This window comes from Ranitomeya variabilis, chromosome 1 (assembly GCF_051348905.1).
Source record: "Ranitomeya variabilis isolate aRanVar5 chromosome 1, aRanVar5.hap1, whole genome shotgun sequence".
Classification (NCBI taxonomy): Eukaryota; Metazoa; Chordata; class Amphibia; order Anura; family Dendrobatidae; genus Ranitomeya; species Ranitomeya variabilis.
This window is the reverse complement of record NC_135232.1, coordinates 749678107-749695639: the sequence shown is the minus strand read 5'-3', so window position 1 is coordinate 749695639 and position 17533 is coordinate 749678107. Positions and strand designations below refer to the sequence as shown.

At 44.9% G+C, this 17533-nt stretch overlaps 1 protein-coding gene across 1 annotated transcript in view; it reads left to right on the top strand.

Moving 5' to 3' along the window:
- The window catches only part of CACNA1S (calcium voltage-gated channel subunit alpha1 S), a 422207-nt gene that overhangs the window by 193287 nt on the left and 211387 nt on the right, over positions 1-17533 (top strand). The window contains exon 13 of the mRNA XM_077270340.1: positions 3556-3676. Coding sequence (XP_077126455.1) covers positions 3556-3676 — 121 coding nt within the window. The remainder of the gene's footprint in view (positions 1-3555; positions 3677-17533) is intronic.

The window sequence follows — 17533 nt, the reverse complement described above, 5'->3', positions numbered from 1 at the left end:
ATACTATGTGGCTGTGTCGGTTCTGTTATATACTACGTCGACTGTGCAATATACTACATGGCTCTGTTATATACTGTGTGGCTGTGCAATATACTACGTAGCTATGCCATATACTACATGCCTCTACAATATACTACGTGGCTATGTTATATACTACGTGGCTCTGCTATATACTACGTCGCTGACCAATATACTACATAGCTGTGCAATACACTACGTAGCTGTTCAATTCACTACGTGGCTATGTTATATATTATGTGGCTGTGTTACATACTACGTAGCTCTGTTATATACTACGTAGCTATGTTATATACTACGTAGCTATGTTATATACTACGTCGGTTGTGTTATATACTACGTCACTGTGCAATATAGTACGTAGCCTGTGCTTTATACTTCCTACATATTCTAGAATACCCGATACGTGAGAATCGGGCCACCATCTAGTATCCCATAAAGTGCAGTGCAATAATAAAAATATGAGGAGCTTCGAACAGTGCTCATTCTTGCACTAATTAATAATAAACATGCAGGTGTATAATATTGAGAAATCACAGTTAAATCGATTCCATGGCTTACTCCATATGATACAAAATAAACTATGCGCCTGCTGGCGTCCTGAATCCACTAGTGTTAATCAATCCTATCTATTCACCACTATTGAGTATCATTATTTTAATTTTGTCTGGATTATCCGGCGTTTCAATACTCCTCTCTAAATGGCATGTTATTTTCATGTTCTGTATTTGTTTATAACAGTGTGTCCTATATTGTCATATGGTTGCTCTATTTACATGCTTCTTCATCATGTATGACATGTACTTTGCTCTTGCCAGAGCCAGAGCTACATTTTTGCATATGCGCTTACTTCCACTTACCAAAATGGCACCTGAATCATAGACATCGCCATTGCGCATGCGCCAACAAGCACTTTCATCCTGCATTAAACTCTGCCTCTCCTGACATGCGCACTAGAGGATTCAGGACGCCAGCAGGCGCATGGTTTAGTTTGTATCATATGGGGTAAGCCATGGAACCGATTTAACTGTGATTTCTCAATATTATACACCTGCAAGTTGATTATTAATTAGCGCAAGAATGCGCACTGTACGAAGCTTCTCATATTTTTATTATTGCACTGCACTTTAGGGGATATATGCACAAATGAATGACATCTGACACTTGATGTATACTCCATATCAGGAGGGATTATGCCCTTATTTTTATGATTATTGTTAAATTATGTAATTATGTATACTCCTTAAATACTCTGTATTTGTCACCTGTACGCTCCTTGAAAAAAGTTCATTTGTCTGAACTGAAACGTCACTGTCATGAGCTAAATAAAAGCTCCTTTTTTCCTGGTGTCAGCCCCTGGCTCCTGCACTATGCCGTGTATGAAACCACACAAAAAATGGCACAGTAAAACCAAAAAATACTCTGTTGCAAAAAAAAACAGTAAACAGTGTTAATAAAAAGATGGAAAAACACAGGGTATTTGATTACTACGTTTTTTTGCAAGAAATGTATTTTAAGCCGCTCTACCAAACGTCAATGTATACCCGTATTAGAGCAGTCCTGACTAATGTATGTATTCCCCATCTGATGTATTTAAAAACCTCTCTTGGTAGTGTGAGCAATGTCCCTACGGCTTGTTCACTGTGTGCACGGCGCATGTGTTTCTGTTTTAACTATGCCGTTTATGTTGCTTACATTATTGAATGCTTCCTTTAGAGTTAGGTTCCTATATTTTCACTGGTCCCCCCTAACTCAGGAATGTCTGCCTCGGGAGACACTACCTCCTCATCCTCTAGAAGAGGGCAGAAGAGAAACACATCAGACTCTGGATGTGGTGACACTTCCTTAGGGATGACCAGTCTCTTATCCAAGCAACTGAGCCCTGTCAAATTCCCCCCCGCAAGACCCAAAACAAACAAGAGTCCCGGCCTATGATAATGGGGTGCATTAAGTCCTGACCCACTCCAACCTCATGGGAATCAGTACTTTGGGCCATTTCAATGTCCACTCTGGCTGCTGGATAGTCTTTAGCATCCCCGTGAATGCAGTGGATGCCAACACCTCCTTCCCAGGGATCAGCTGGAGAGGTAGTGTGGCCCTCATGTCTAGCAGTCCAGCAGAGCATTGACCTTTATGGGAGAAGCTTTGGATCTCCCTGAGAAACCCAAGTCTTCATCGGCCTCGGAAGAGAGTGCACAAACCAGTCCATTACCACTCGCTCTATTATCTGCGCTGGGGAGAGAACTCTGGCTGAAACCACTTTTGGACGAGTTTCAGCAGATCAAACATTTGGGAGCGAAGGGTATTGTCACAGCGATATGCCCAATAGTAGACCTGTTGTGCCCTGACAGGCATTGTCACCTCCAAGCACGCCAAAATTTCTGTTTTCAATTTTGCATATTTTTGGTGTCTTGTAAGGCTAAATCATAGTAGGTCTATTGTGGCTCCTCTTTTAAGTATGGCACCAGGACTTCCACCCACTGCTCTTGCGGGAGTTTCTCCTTCTTGGGAGAGGCCTCCATATCGTCACCCTGGTTCATTTTCTGCAAGGCTCTCCTCACTGCCTTCCAGGCACAGAAATGCTCAGCTGACCTTGGAGTCGGAGCTGCTGCCAGGCCATAGATTACCTCTGTGAATATGTCAATCTGCTGTTACTGTTGGTGCTGCTGCTGTTACTGAATCTGTTACTGGTATTGCTGGTGCTGGAGCTGTTGCATAAACAGCTTATTTGTCTTGTTTTGCCAGGTGTTGTTCTTGCTGCTGCTGCAGCAGGTGTTTAATCAGGTCCTCCTTGCTGTGTGACGTTGCTGCCTGGCTCATAGCCGACTTTGCCCAAGACATGCAGTACTTTTGTAGCAGTCACACGTGTTCCCTGGAAACGCCTCCCACACTTCTAACACCAATTGTGGGAATGCTACTTACTTGGGTGCATAGTGAGGTAACACAGATACCGTTTCCATTTAAATGTTTAGACTGCTTTATTGGTGCTTTGGAAACCATGACACAGGCAAAAGAAAATAAATGTCCTTTCAGTGCAAGCAAAGCAAAGTAAACAGTTTCCACAAAGTCACTTTAGAGACAGTCCAGGACGCATAGGCTGGATAGCATCTAGCGTACTGGCTCAATCTGGAGACAAACAAACTCCATTTTAACATGTGAACCACACCCACAGGTGGGGTATGTGGGCAGCTATACCCGCCCATATCTCAGGCTGCCCGTAAACCTGACCCATATGCACAAAAAACAAGCCTCTAAGTACTATGTACACTAGAGCATTTCTCCAGGTTCACATCACAGATGACAACCACCTCAGTGATACATACCTCTGATCATCTATGTGTCCTGTCTTACAAGGTCTATCAATTAATACAGAAGAGATCTACATACTAATAAGAGGTATGAGAAAAAGATTTCTAAGATCATTGTACTTTTCAAAAACACATTTTGCATTATGCATGTCTAAAGGATTCTATTTGCAGTTCTTTTTATTGGAAGTTACAATAAATCTAATTCTTCTCGTTACTTTGGTTGTTACAGATTTTAACCGGAGAGGACTGGAATTCTGTGATGTATAATGGAATTATGGCATATGGTGGCCCTTCTTTCCCAGGAATGTTTGTCTGCATTTACTTTATCATCCTATTTGTTTGTGGAAATTGTATCCTTTAAAAAAGCCAAAGTACCATATGTTTTGGTATTGCATCTGAAGCCAGGTATTCATTTTTTGTTATTTATTGTTTAGCAGCATATACGTATAATTCTGCTTTTGAAATGTTTAAAATGCAACTCTTTTCCCTGCCACCTAAGCTTTAAATGCTCCATATCAATATACGTTCAATTTCTTGCCAACTTTATTCTTCAAGCTCTTGTTGTGAACTTATGTACATATTGTGTGGTGATACAGGCAAGGGTGTACTCTGGATTTTATGCAAATGCATTTTATTTCCATGAATTTAAATACTTTATTCTTCCAGTTTCAGCTGCCCAGTTATTGTCACTCTTCCATATTCATATGGACATTAGCCTTTATGCTAGTGATGAGCAAGTGTCCTCGTCACTGCTCGATACTCAATCGAGCATCGGGGTACTCGGGTGCGCTCATTTCTTGATTGAGTATCGTGGGTGCTCAAGTGCCATGCTCGTGTCCCTGCCCCACATGTTTTGCGACTGTTATACAGCCAATATACATGAAGGGATTGCCTGCCATACACTGTAATACAGTAGCCATGTTGGATACTGGCATTACTCTGATTGGCTGGCCGCATCGCATCACTGGGTCTTATACAAGACCTGGTGACGCGGACGTTGGTGCACTGTCCTTGGGAAACAGTTCAGGAACAATTGTTATAGGAGGGAGAGCTTATTTTAGTGCAAACCACAAAAAAGGATAACTTGGAATCCTAGATAAATATGAAAACCCAAACGCCAAGGACCCCTAAAATCTAACTTTTATTCAACAACAATTAAAAACTCTCTTAACAAGAACAAAAAATAATTAGATAAATAAACAACAAGTTATGTACCTGTTGGATCCTAGGGAGTAACTACGCTTATTCCTACCTACCAGTGGGGGTTGGCACCCTAATTTACTGCGGTAGGCGCCCCCACTCAACGTAGGCTGACCCTCAAAAATCCCTAGAATTCCCTAGATAAGGAACCCTAAAAAAATCCTGGAAAATCCCTATAGGGAAAATACTACCTAGCAGTGGGGGTAGGCGCCCTAATTTGAGGCGGTAGGCGCCCCCACTCCGCGGCGGCTAACCCTAGGATCCCTACAAAGTCCCTGAATCGGAATAGAAAATAAAGAATTGTGCCCAAAACTCCCAAACACCCCCAAAAAAATGAAAAATGCACAAATTTTAAAAAAAGTGAGACAGAATCTCACTAATTACATAGATGTGCCCAAAAATCACATAGCAGACATCTATAACTAGAGCAAATCATGCCCCACAAAAATTGCAACAAATGAATGAATAGGACATAAATAGTCTCAATGTAGGTGAATGAGATATAGCAATATCAGTATTGTCCATATAAGATCAAAAAAAGCGCTCTTACAATATCAATAGCAATAAGCAGGTGCTCAAAACATATACATCAATATATCATACCAATACTATTTAAAGTGCATATTGTAATGTGACATATCAGACATTAGTAGTAGACATCCTAAGGGCATATAAAAAAACAATGCATCATACCCTCACTGTTTAAATTGCACGCTACAGTATAATATGTCAGAACGGAATCACAAGCCTGAAGCCCCCAAAGAGGCAATGTTTACTTATGAAAGGACACAATCATCCCCATTATAAGGAAAATACCAGGATTTTAATACTCATCTGCAGGCTTGTAGCAACCTTGTGGCACCGCTGGATAAATATAGCAATCACATCAAGCGCTGCACGGCAGTCTCCCCAAAACAATGCCCGACGCGTTTCCCCCCCATATGTGTAGCGGGGGTTCATCAGGGGTACATGTAACTGCGAAAAAATAGGGGCTGTGGTAGACTCACCATGTAACACCTTATAAATAGCCAGGGGCAACCCGGAACCATGTGGAGCACGCTGATTTCAAAGCGGCCCCCAGAGATGACATCATCTGTGCGCCGAATACAAAGTGGAACGCAAGAATGCGTGTCATACTAGGAAAAGCACCAGAGTGTCCGGCGCATGCGCAAAACGTAGTGGCGTCACAAAATGTATAGCGCCATCTAGCTAGAAGCGCCGTATACACAGGTGGAACGCAGAATGCGTGCCACACTGAAACCGACGCCATAATCACTAACGCTTACGCAAAAAGCCTACGACCCGCCCACTCATGTGCAACCCACAATGGGAATGCACAACGGAGGCGGGCAAATATGACACAAATCATAATATACAAAAATGCAAGGCACGTGACCTAGGAGCCACCTATAAAGGAAAACTAGAAAAGACCCCACACAACCAGATGATTGCACGATAAAACTTAGCGCATGTACCCATTATACCAGCGCAGAGGGGTGCATAATACAATGCTCAATAAATAGAAATAGTGTGTGCAAGGTAAAAATGAACCCGCACACAAAGTGCATCCCTGAGTACCTTGCACATAAATAAAGTCACATCTGCCGGGCAATCCCACACTAGTACGGTAATTATTGCAACCCATAAAAAGGGAAATGAAAAATAATACACCAGTGATCTCAGGTAAGTACCCACAGCAAAAAAAAAAAAGAAAAACGGACAATAAACAAACCATGAAAAGAGAAATAAGGCTATACAATATCAAAACGATAAGATAAAAAATAACTATAATATCAATATACATGGCTACAGCACAGATTATACAGGACCTGACAGGTGGCTTAGATGAAACTAGTGAAAGTCAATTGTTCATTGAGGCCTGCAGGGCTCATGGATCTCAATATATAGACCCATCTTGTTTCTCGCTGTAATATTTTTTTATCCCAATCACCTCGTCTCACAAAGGGAGGGATAACCTCAATAACTCTGAATTGTAAGGAACTCGGGTCACCTCCATGTTCTTGGATAACATGCCTTGCGATTGGTGTATCTCTGCGGTGCCGAATATCACCAAGGTGTTCACTAATGCGAACACGAAGTTCGCGTTTGGTTTTGCCCAGATAATCCTTGGGGCAAGGGCATGTGCAGAGATACACCACGCCCACGGTTCTGCAATTAGCAAACTGTCTCATAGAGAATGTCCTGTTGGTAGTTGAACTTCTGAAGGTACTGGAGACACTAACATGCTTACAAAAAGAACAATGTCCACACCTAAATGTACCGGTGGATCTATTGTCTAACCAGGTACCCTGTTTTTTAGGAGGCACAAAGTGGCTCTGGACAACATTGTCCCTAATTGACCTCCCCCTTCTATACGTAATAGATGGATGAGCAGCAACAAAACCGCTTATGTCTGGATCAGATTTCAGAATCTGCCAATGCCTCTTAAAGATGTCAAAGACCCTCCTCGACTGGTCATCAAAAGTGCCAATGAGGCGTGTGATAGATGTTGAATCAGTCACGGTCTTTGGTAACAGAAGTGATGTCCTGTTTGAGTCCAAGGCAGTATCATAAGCTGAAGCAATCACATCATCAGGGTATCCCCTAGCCCTAAAGCGATGTTTAAGTTCAGTTGATCTATGTCATGCTCGCGCCCAGACTGGTTGGCGCGGGCGTGCGGGGGAGTGGCCCCACTGGACCACAGACCAAACTTCCCTGGAAGGGGCGTAACTAAGTAGCTTCCTAGGTGTTCGCTGGAGCCTCTGATGGTGAGGTCAGACTTGTGCAATAGGAAGCTACCAGGTACCACTCCAGGGTGGAGTCTGGTTGTGGCTGCTGATCCCACCGGGGAACGGAACAAAGACAAGCAAGCGGGCACGGCTGGCACATAGGCAGGCAGACGGGTACAACAGGAACACTGTCAGGCAGGCGGGCACGGCTGGCTCTCTGGTAGGCAGGCGGGCATGGCTGGCTCTCTGGCAGGACTGGTGGACAAGACTGGTACACTGGAAGAACCTGTAGGGACCGGTCTGCAGGCAGGTATGTAGAACGGGTAAGAACCTGTTCAGACACGAGGACCTAGGAATAAGTAGATAAAGACCGCAAGAGCGGATGCAGAGCGAAAGCACAGGAGCTAGAGCCAAGAACAGAAATGCAGGAGGCGGAGCCAAGAGCAGGAGGCGGAGCCAGGTAGAACCGCAAGGAGCGGAGCCAGGTAGAACCACAAGGAGCGGAGCCAGGTAGAACCGCAAGGAGCGGAGCCAGGTAGAACCGCAAGGAGCGGAGCCAGGTAGAACCGCAAGGAGCGGAGCCAGGTAGAACCGCAAGGAGCGGAGCCAGGTAGAACCGCAAGGAGCGGAGCCAGATAGAACCGCAAGGAGCGGAGAGGTGCTGCGGGAGGGGTCTCTGCAGCAAAGCTAAGCAGAGCCACAAAGAATGTGGAGAGAAGCTGCAGCAAGGGATAACTGCAACAGCAGAAGATAAGCTGAGTAGAAAAGAGCAGAAATGCAGAAGTGAGGAGCAGAGGTAAAGTAACAAAGGTTCAGAGCAGGCAGAGCTGCAAGAGTGAGGAGTGAAAGCAGACTGAGAATACAAGGAAAGACAACAGGGAAGGAAGCCAAAGACTAGGAGACAGAGATAAGACTAAGTACAGACAAGGCAATGGAACAAGACACAAGGACAAAGACACTGGGACCAGGATATACTGCCTCCTGGTGGGCGGACAACAAGACCAAGGAAATAACACAGAGAATCCTCCGGAGAGGGAGTAACTCAGAAAAAGGCCAGGCAAACTCAGAAGCAAGACACTAACTGAGCTAACACATTGCACAGGGCCAGACCACTGGGTGGAGCTGAACTAAATACTGGAGGTCTCCTGGCAATTGGTCAGGAACAGATTGGACAGATGCATCTGATTCCTATAAGAACCAGAGAGTTCAGGCGCCGCCCCTCTATACACAGAACCATGAAGCATGCAGAGAGCAGAGACACAGAACATGGAGCTGGCAAGAAACAGAAACCACATCATGACCTGGAGCAGTGGGTAAGATAGTGTGAGAGGTGCGAGGCCATGCCGTGATGCCAGCAGAGTTGTTACAGTACCCCCCCCTTTACGGCCCCTCCTCTTCAAGCCCGCTAGAATAACTTGTAGAAGAAGGATGGGAGCACACATAGTCCAGGCCAACATGACATCTTCAGGGTAGAAGGCGGCAGGAGAGTCACCAGGTATCTCAGAAAACAAAGTCTCTTTGTGCTCTGCAGGGTTAGCTTCATCAGAAATCTCGGATAGCAAAGTCTCATTGTACCCAATATGGTTAGCTTTCTCAATGGACTGGACCATTTCCTCAGGGTAGACAAGAAGCAGGGACTTGGAAGATACCGAATTGTTATCTTCACCAGCCGGCCACATAGAAGCTGAAGGAATACTCACAGGATACATCTTCTACCCGATATCCAGAGACAAACTTTCAGGTAGCAGAGATGTTCTAGAGTACTGAACACAGGAAAAGTCACTAGAGATGAGTGTGGAGAACAGCTCCACCGGGTCAGAGAAAAATTGAGGTGAACAAACTTCAGTTTTGAAATCTTCACCAGCCGGCCATAAGGGCGCAGAAGGTATAAACATAGGAACAATCTTGTGCCCGTTATCCAGAAGAAATCGTCCAAGTGGCGGGGATGTTCCTAGGAACGGAATACAGGAAAAGTCGTTGGAGACGTGTGGAGAGATAGTCACCGCTTCCCCATCTTCGGTGACATTAGCACATCTTGACTCGACGACTAAGTGTTTACTGGTATAGTCGCTGGAGATGTGTGGAGACATAGTCACCGTTTCCCCATCTTCGGTGACGTCAGCACAGCTTGACTCGACGACTAGCAGACCAGCAGAAGAAGATGTCACTGCTGAGTGTCTTTGACGCATGGGAACCAGACACTTCTCAAGACTGGGTAAGTTCAAACGAAGCACCTTACTGCAACTCTTGACCAGAGCGGGTGGTAGAGTCCTTGGCTTAGAATGACCTATGGGCATAACAGACAGCATACGGAAAACAAACTTCTTTGTGTATAAGGCTCCAACTTGGAGCTGTAGTTGTCCTTGCAGGACTAGACTGCTCTTTAGCAGGGTTCGGCCATTATCAGGCAACGCCCACACTGGGTTCTGGAGCTGAAGAACGGAGACCGTACACCGACTCCGTATGACAGGCGGCTTAGACACACCAAAGCTCCCAGAAGGCAGAGAAACAGTCATTAACTTAGATGGAGAGGAAGTACTCTCGCCAGGGGCAGCCTCTCCAACTGGCCCGAGGTTTTGGAGCTTAAGATCCCCTGGACAGAGGCCATCCAGGTGTTCCTCACAACAGCAGCGACATTGTATGCCCTTCTTATGGTTGATTTCAGGCTGCTGCTTTGCCAGCCCACTCTCATCAACCTTCTTAGGCTTAACACAGGTTGCTGCTTTAACGGGTAGAGGAACAGGAGGGTCACAGACGGTCATGGCTTGACGTGGGGGTTTCTTCACGGGTTTCGCCCGTCTGGAGCGCCTCTCGGATCTAGATGGGGAAGACTTAACAGGAGCAGCAGGACAAGGCTTGTCAAAGACTTTACGGAAGGCCACCAGGAAGGCCCCTAGGTTCATGACGATAGGATCCCCTGCTTCCCAGAGGGGAGTTATCCATATTAGAGCATCTTCGGCCAGGTAGGACATGATGTAACCCACCTTGACCCAGTCAGAGGGGAAACAAGCTGCATTCTGCAGGATGTAGCGTAAGCACTGCTTCAGGAACCCCTGGCATTCTTCAGGATTCCCATAGAACCTAGGTGGGTCAGCTGAGTAGTGCTCCTCCTCATAGGCCTGAAGTTGCTTGAAGAGAGCATTAGAGACAATAATTGGGTCAGAGGTCTCTTCAATCTGAACCACCCTTGGTGGAACAAATTTTTCAGGTTGCTCATACGGGCAGGAAAAAAGTTCATCATGCTCTGCGAGCGGTAGGACATGGGATACAGCGGAGGCCATGGCCTGTGCAAACTGTCATGCTCGCGCCCAGACTGGTTGGCGCGGGCATGCGGGGGAGTGGCCCCACTGGACCACAGACCAAACCTCCCTGGAAGGGGCGTAACTAAGTAGCTTCCTAGGTGTTCGCTGGAGCCTCTGATGGTGAGGTCAGACTTGTGCAATAGGAAGCTACCAGGTACCACTCCAGGGTGGAGTCTGGTTGTGGCTGCTGATCCCACCAGGGAACGGAACAAAGACAAGCAAGCGGGCACGGCTGGCACATAGGCAGGCAGACGGGTACAACAGGAACACTGTCAGGCAGGCGGGCACGGCTGGCTCTCTGGTAGGCAGGCGGGCACGGCTGGCTCTCTGGCAGGACTGGTGGACAAGACTGGTACACTGGAAGAACCGGTAGGGACCGGTCTGCAGGCAGGTATGTAGAACGGGTAAGAACCTGTTCAGACACGAGGACCTAGGAATAAGTAGATAAAGACCGCAAGAGCGGATGCAGAGCGAAAGCACAGGAGCTAGAGCCAAGAACAGAAATGCAGGAGGCGGAGCCAAGAGCAGGAGGCGGAGCCAGGTAGAACCGCAAGGAGCGGAGCCAGGTAGAACCGCAAGGAGCGGAGCCAGGTAGAACCGCAAGGAGCGGAGCCAGGTAGAACCGCAAGGAGCGGAGCCAGGTAGAACCGCAAGGAGCGGAGCCAGGTAGAACCGCAGAAGTGAGGAGCAGAGATAAAGTAACAAAGGTTCAGAGCAGGCAGAGCTGCAAGAGTGAGGAGTGAAAGCAGACTGAGAATACAAGGAAAGACAACAGGGAAGGAAGCCAAAGACTAGGAGACAGAGATAAGACTAAGTACAGACAAGGCAATGGAACAAGACACAAGGACAAAGACACTGGGACCAGGATATACTGCCTCCTGGTGGGCGGACAACAAGACCAAGGAAATAACACAGAGAATCCTCCGGAGAGGGAGTAACTCAGAAAAAGGCCAGGCAAACTCAGAAGCAAGACACTAACTGAGCTAACACATTGCACAGGGCCAGACCACTGGGTGGAGCTGAACTAAATACTGGAGGTCTCCTGGCAATTGGTCAGGAACAGATTGGACAGATGCATCTGATTCCTATAAGAACCAGAGAGTTCAGGCGTCGCCCCTCTATACACAGAACCATGAAGCATGCAGAGAGCAGAGACACAGAACATGGAGCTGGCAAGAAACAGAAACCACATCATGACCTGGAGCAGTGGGTAAGATAGTGTGAGAGGTGCGAGGCCATGCCGTGATGCCAGCAGAGTTGTTACAATCTAGTTCTGAAATCACTCAGGGAAGAGCAGTTCCTCCGTAACCGGAGGAACTTTCCCTTGGGGATGCCACGTTTCAACGGAAATGGGTGGTGGCTCTCCCACCTCAAAAGGCTATTCGTAGCCGATGGTTTACGGTAAATAGATGTACCAAGAGAGCCATCACTAAGTCTCTTAATGGAGACGTCCAGAAAGGTGATGCTGTCCCCGCCTATTTCAAAGGTAAAAAACAGGCCTTCCACTGTGGAGTTCAAGTACTGCAGGAAGTTAGAAAATGAGACAGCATAACCTTTCCACAGGACGAGGATGTCATCAATATATCTGCCCCAGAAAATAATCCTGGGGCACCATGTGTCATCCTCGTCCCTGAAGACAAAAATGTCCTCCCACCAGCCCAGGAGCAAATTAGCATATGTGGGAGCACAAGGGCTCCCCATTGCTGTGCCCCTGAGCTGGTGGTAACATTTCCCGTTGAAAAGGAAATAATTACGTTGAAGGACGAAGTCAAGAATCCTGGTATTTTCCTTATAATGGGGATGATTGTGTCCTTTCATAAGTAAACATTGCCTCTTTGGGGGCTTCAGGCTTGTGATTCCGTTCTGACATATTATACTGTAGCGTGCAATTTAAACAGTGAGGGTATGATGCATTGTTTTTTTATATGCCCTTAGGATGTCTACTACTAATGTCTGATATGTCACATTACAATATGCACTTTAAATAGTATTGGTATGATATATTGATGTATATGTCTTGAGCACCTGCTTATTGCTATTGATATTGTAAGAGCGCTTTTTTTGATCTTATATGGACAATACTGATATTGCTATATCTCATTCACCTACATTGAGACTATTTATGTCCTATTCATTCATTTGGTGCAATTTTTGTGGGGCATGATTTGCTCTAGTTATAGATGTCTGGTATGTGAATTTTGGGCACATCTATGTAATTAGTGAGATTCTGTCTCACTTTTTTTAAAATTTGTGCATTTTTCATTTTTTGATTCTCTATTTTTTTTGGGGTGTTTGGGAGTTTTGGGCACAATTCTTTATTTTCTATCCCGATTCAGGGACTTTGTAGGGATCCTAGGGTTAGCCGCCGCGGAGTGGGGGCGCCTACCGCCTCACATTAGGGCGCCTACCCCCACTGCTAACTAATATTTTCCCTATAGGGATTTTCCAGGATTTTTTCAGGGTTCCTTATCTAGGGAATTCTAGGGATTTTTGAGGGTCAGCCTACGTTGAGTGGGGGCGCCTACCGCAGTAAATTAGGGTGCCAACCCCCACTGGTAGGTAGGAATAAGCGTAGTTATTCCCTAGGTTCCAACAGGTACATATCTAATTATTTTTTGTTCTTGTTAAGAGAGTTTTTAATTGTTGTTGAATAAAAGTTAGATTTTAGGGGTCCTTGGCGTTTGAGTTTTCTTATTTTAGTGCAGGCATATAGGCTATTAATATTGCAATTGCAGTAATTGTATACCTACAGTATGCTGTACCATTAAAAGAACAGTCCTTTTCAGGGCTACATTTTTTCTTTTCTCTAGTAAAACTGCTGTTACCTACATCCAGTGGAGGAATAGTTTTGGATTACAGGCATATAGACAGGGTTTAATATTAAATAAGAACCAATGGAGGAAAAACCGAATGTAGGTCACAAGACAGTAAACAAGGGGTGAAGATAAAACACCTCTATTAAAGAGATTGGTAAAATGGTGGCACAACTAACGGCGGTGCCCACACATATAAATAAATAGCTGTATAGGAAATAGACACTTTAAAAATATAATACAAAAGCATGTGAACATAGATAGTACATCACAGAGATCAATGGAAGAAATCACCGAAATAAAGAATGGATAATTCTAATAATCAAATTATCAGTATGTATCAAGAGATGTAAAAAATAAATTCAATACACTGGAAAAGGTAAATATAAATAGCAATACTAAGATACATACTGATAGTTGGTGAAAATTAAATGCTGTGATTATAAGTAATGTATACACCAGGAAGGCATGGAACAATGTAATAGGTAGGCAGGATGCACAAGATTCAAGTAATAAGTGTGGGCAATAGAAAGTGCTGCTGCACTAAAATAGGTGCACATATAAAAAGTTAAATCCAAATCTGAGAAACATAATGAGATATAAAACCTTGGTGTTACCTGGTGATGTTCTGTACTGTTGCGGCACGTACCTTGACGCACGTTATGGTCAGTGTTCTTCATCGGGGATAGGGTTTAACCCCTTTACCCCTGAGGGTTTTTTGCATGTTAATGACCAGGCCAATTTTTACAATTCTAACCACTGTCCCTTTATGAGGTAATAACTCTGGAACTCTTCAACAGATCTTGGCAATTCTGAGACTATTTTTCATGACATATTGTACTTCACGTTAGTGGTAAAATTTCTTAGATTTAACTTACGTTTATTTGTGTAAAAAACGGATATTTGTAAAAAATTTGGAAAATTTTGCAATTTTCAAACTTAATTTTTATGCCCTTAAAACAGAGAAATATGTAACACAAAATAGTTTATAAATAACATTTCCCACATGTCTACTTTACATCAGCACAATTTTGGAAAACATTTTTTTTAGGAAGTTATAAGGGTTAAAAGTTGACCAACGATTTCTCATTTTTACAACACAATTTACAAAACCATTTTTTTAGGGACCACCTCACATTTGAAGTCACTTTGAGGAGTCTATATGGCAGCAAAACACCCAAAAGTGACACCATTCTAAAAACTGCACCCCGCAAGCTGATCAAAACTACATGAAAAAAGTTTATTAACCCTTCAAGTATTTCACAGGAGCAGAATCAACGTGGAAGGAAAAATTTAACATTCCACTTTTTAGTAACAGAAATGATATTTTATTTTCACAAAGTTAAAAGGAGAAAATGGACAGGTAAAGTTGTACAATTTCTCATGAGTATCCCATATGTGGGGGAAAACTACTGTTTGGGCGCACGGCAGAGCTCGAAAGGGAAGGAGAACCGTTTGACCTTTTTAAGCCAAAATTGGTTGGAATTGAGATCGGATGCCATGTCGCATTTAGAGAGCCCCTGATGTGCCTAAACAGTGGAAACCCCCAAGCGACCCAATTTTGGAAACTAGACTCCCCAATGAACTTATCTAGATGTGTGGTGAGCACTTTGAACCCCCAGTGTTTCACTAAAGTTTATAACACCCAGGCATGAAAATAAAAAATTATATTTTTTCCACAAACATGACCTTTTAGTCCCCATTTTTTAATATCTCAAGGGTAACAGGAGAAATTGGACCCCAAAAGTTGATGAACAATTTGTCCTGAGTACGCTGATACCCCATATATTGGGGAAAACCACTGTTTCGGCGCATGGCAGAGCTCGGAAGGGAAGGAGCGCTGTTTGACTTTTCCAAACCAAAAGTGGCTGGAATTGAGATCGGACGCCATGTCTCGTTTGGAAAGCCCCTGATGTACCTAAACAGTGGAAACCCCAACAAGTGACCCCATTTTGGAGACTAAACCCCCTAAGGAACTTGTCTAGATGTGTGGTGAGAACTTTGAATCCCCAACTGTATCCCAAGTCTATAATGCCTGGGCGTGAGAGAAAAACATTTTTTTCTCAAAAATGATTTTTTAGCCCCCAATTTTTTATTTTCCCAAGGGTAACAGGAGAAATTGGACCGCAAAAATTGTTGTCCAATTTCTCCTGAGCATACTGGTACCCCATATGTGGGAGAAAACTACTGTTTGGGCACACGTCGGGCCTCGGAAGGGAATTAGTAACGCTTTGGAATGCAGACTTTGATGGAATGGTCTGCGGGCATCATGTTCCATTTACAGAGCCACTAATGTGCCTAAACAGTAAAAAAAAAATTTCCCACTCACTCCCACTGGACCATGACCATTTGGAACACTGGAGTGTTGTATAAAATATCAACACTCCAATATTGCCAAAGTTCTGGCTTCTTCAGGATCCCCATGTGAAGGACCAGACCCAAAAAATGCATAATTTCAACTGCATCTACAGGAAACCAGTTAGAAAATGATGAACTGGGGTTTTGTGCCCAAAAATTGATGAGCATATAAACTAGTTAGGCCCACCATGAGGTTAAAAAAATCCTCAGAGCAAAAGACTTTGAAAAAGTCTATTTCTGTGAGGCCTATGGTGTCAAACTTGATTCCTGATTCTGCCACAAAATCAGGAATCAGTAGCTCTTAATTTTCGGAGGGGGGGGGGCCAAGGTCCATACGGGGTCTTTAATGGGGTGCGCTGGTTCATCTTCTGGAATGGTGGGCATTGCCTCATCTTCTGTTCTGGGAAGTCTGTGTGGCAATTCCGCAGGACCCGAGGAGGAAGAGGATAATGAGGATGAAGAATCTAAAAAGTAAAAAAATGAGTGGTCCTCTCCCTCGCTATCAGTCTCAGAGGCAAGGAAAGCATATGCCTCCTCCCCTGAATAGCGCTGTTGTGATGAACATGATGGGCGGGATGACATTTTAATGAATATGGTACTTGTGTCAAGTACTTTATTTTTCACTTTTTACGTGTGTGTGGGGGGATAGTGTTTGGTGTAAACTTTTGTCTAGAAAGAAAAAGCTAAAAGAAAAAAAGCACAACCAGGGAGAAAAAAATGTCTGTGAAAAGAAAAGTGTAAAACAGCAGTCACGAACTCTGATAAGTGAACTGTTTCACTTATCAAAGTTTGGTGGCTGCTGGATGTGCGCACAGGGGTGGTGGTGCAAGGGGGGTGAGAAAGACAAATGGAAAACAGCAGGTACGAGCTCTGATAAGTGAACTGTTTCACTTATCAAAGTTCGGCGGCTACTGGATGTGCGCACGGAGGTGGCGCAAAGGGGGGTGAGAAAGAAAAAAGATCACGAGTGTTGATCGGTGAACTGCATCACCAATGAACGCTCGGTGGCTGCTAAATGTGCGCACGGAGGTGGCGCAAAGGGGGGGGTGGAGGGGGTAAGGGAAGGGGGGATGGCGGATTGGGGTGGATGAAGAGAGACTGGGTAGGGATCAGTGATCAAAACACTTACGGTTATAGTCTTTCTTTTTTCTTCTGTCTTGTCCTCTTCTTTCTGCTTTCTTCTTTTTTTCAGCATGGATTGTGGTGTCACAGGCCTCTGTGGCACAACAAGGCCCAGCACAGCTGGAGATCCAGCAGTGTGACTGCTCAGCTAGTATGAGGACCTGCAGTGCAGTCACAGACTGGTCATAGAGCGGTCATTCCACTGCTGTGACCTGTCATTGGTGTGATCGATGATGACATCGATCACACCAATCGGAGCTGGCCTTGGTGACGCCGGTGTTGCCAGGCACTGGCCGAGGATCGGAGCTCGCATCTCCGATCTATGCAGGTTACTGGCAGGTCATCGGCAGGGCACAGCGCGGTCACATTGCGGCTGTGCCCTGTGATTGACGTGATCGATGATTACATCCATCGCGCCAATCAGCAGCTCCAGGCCATGCCTGGCCTTTCCAATGCACTGACCTCGGTGCCCTGTGATTGGTGTGATTGATGTGATCGTCGATCGTGCCAATCTGAGAAGTTTTCGCCGATGCCTGGCGCTGCCAGGTTTCAGCCTAGGATCGAGCAAATCGGTACTCGATCCTAAGCTGAGACATCACTGTTTCAGCCATGACTTTAGTTGCAGTGTCGCATTAAAGATATGACGTACTATTCCGTCCATGGCCAGACAGGCCCAGGTCACA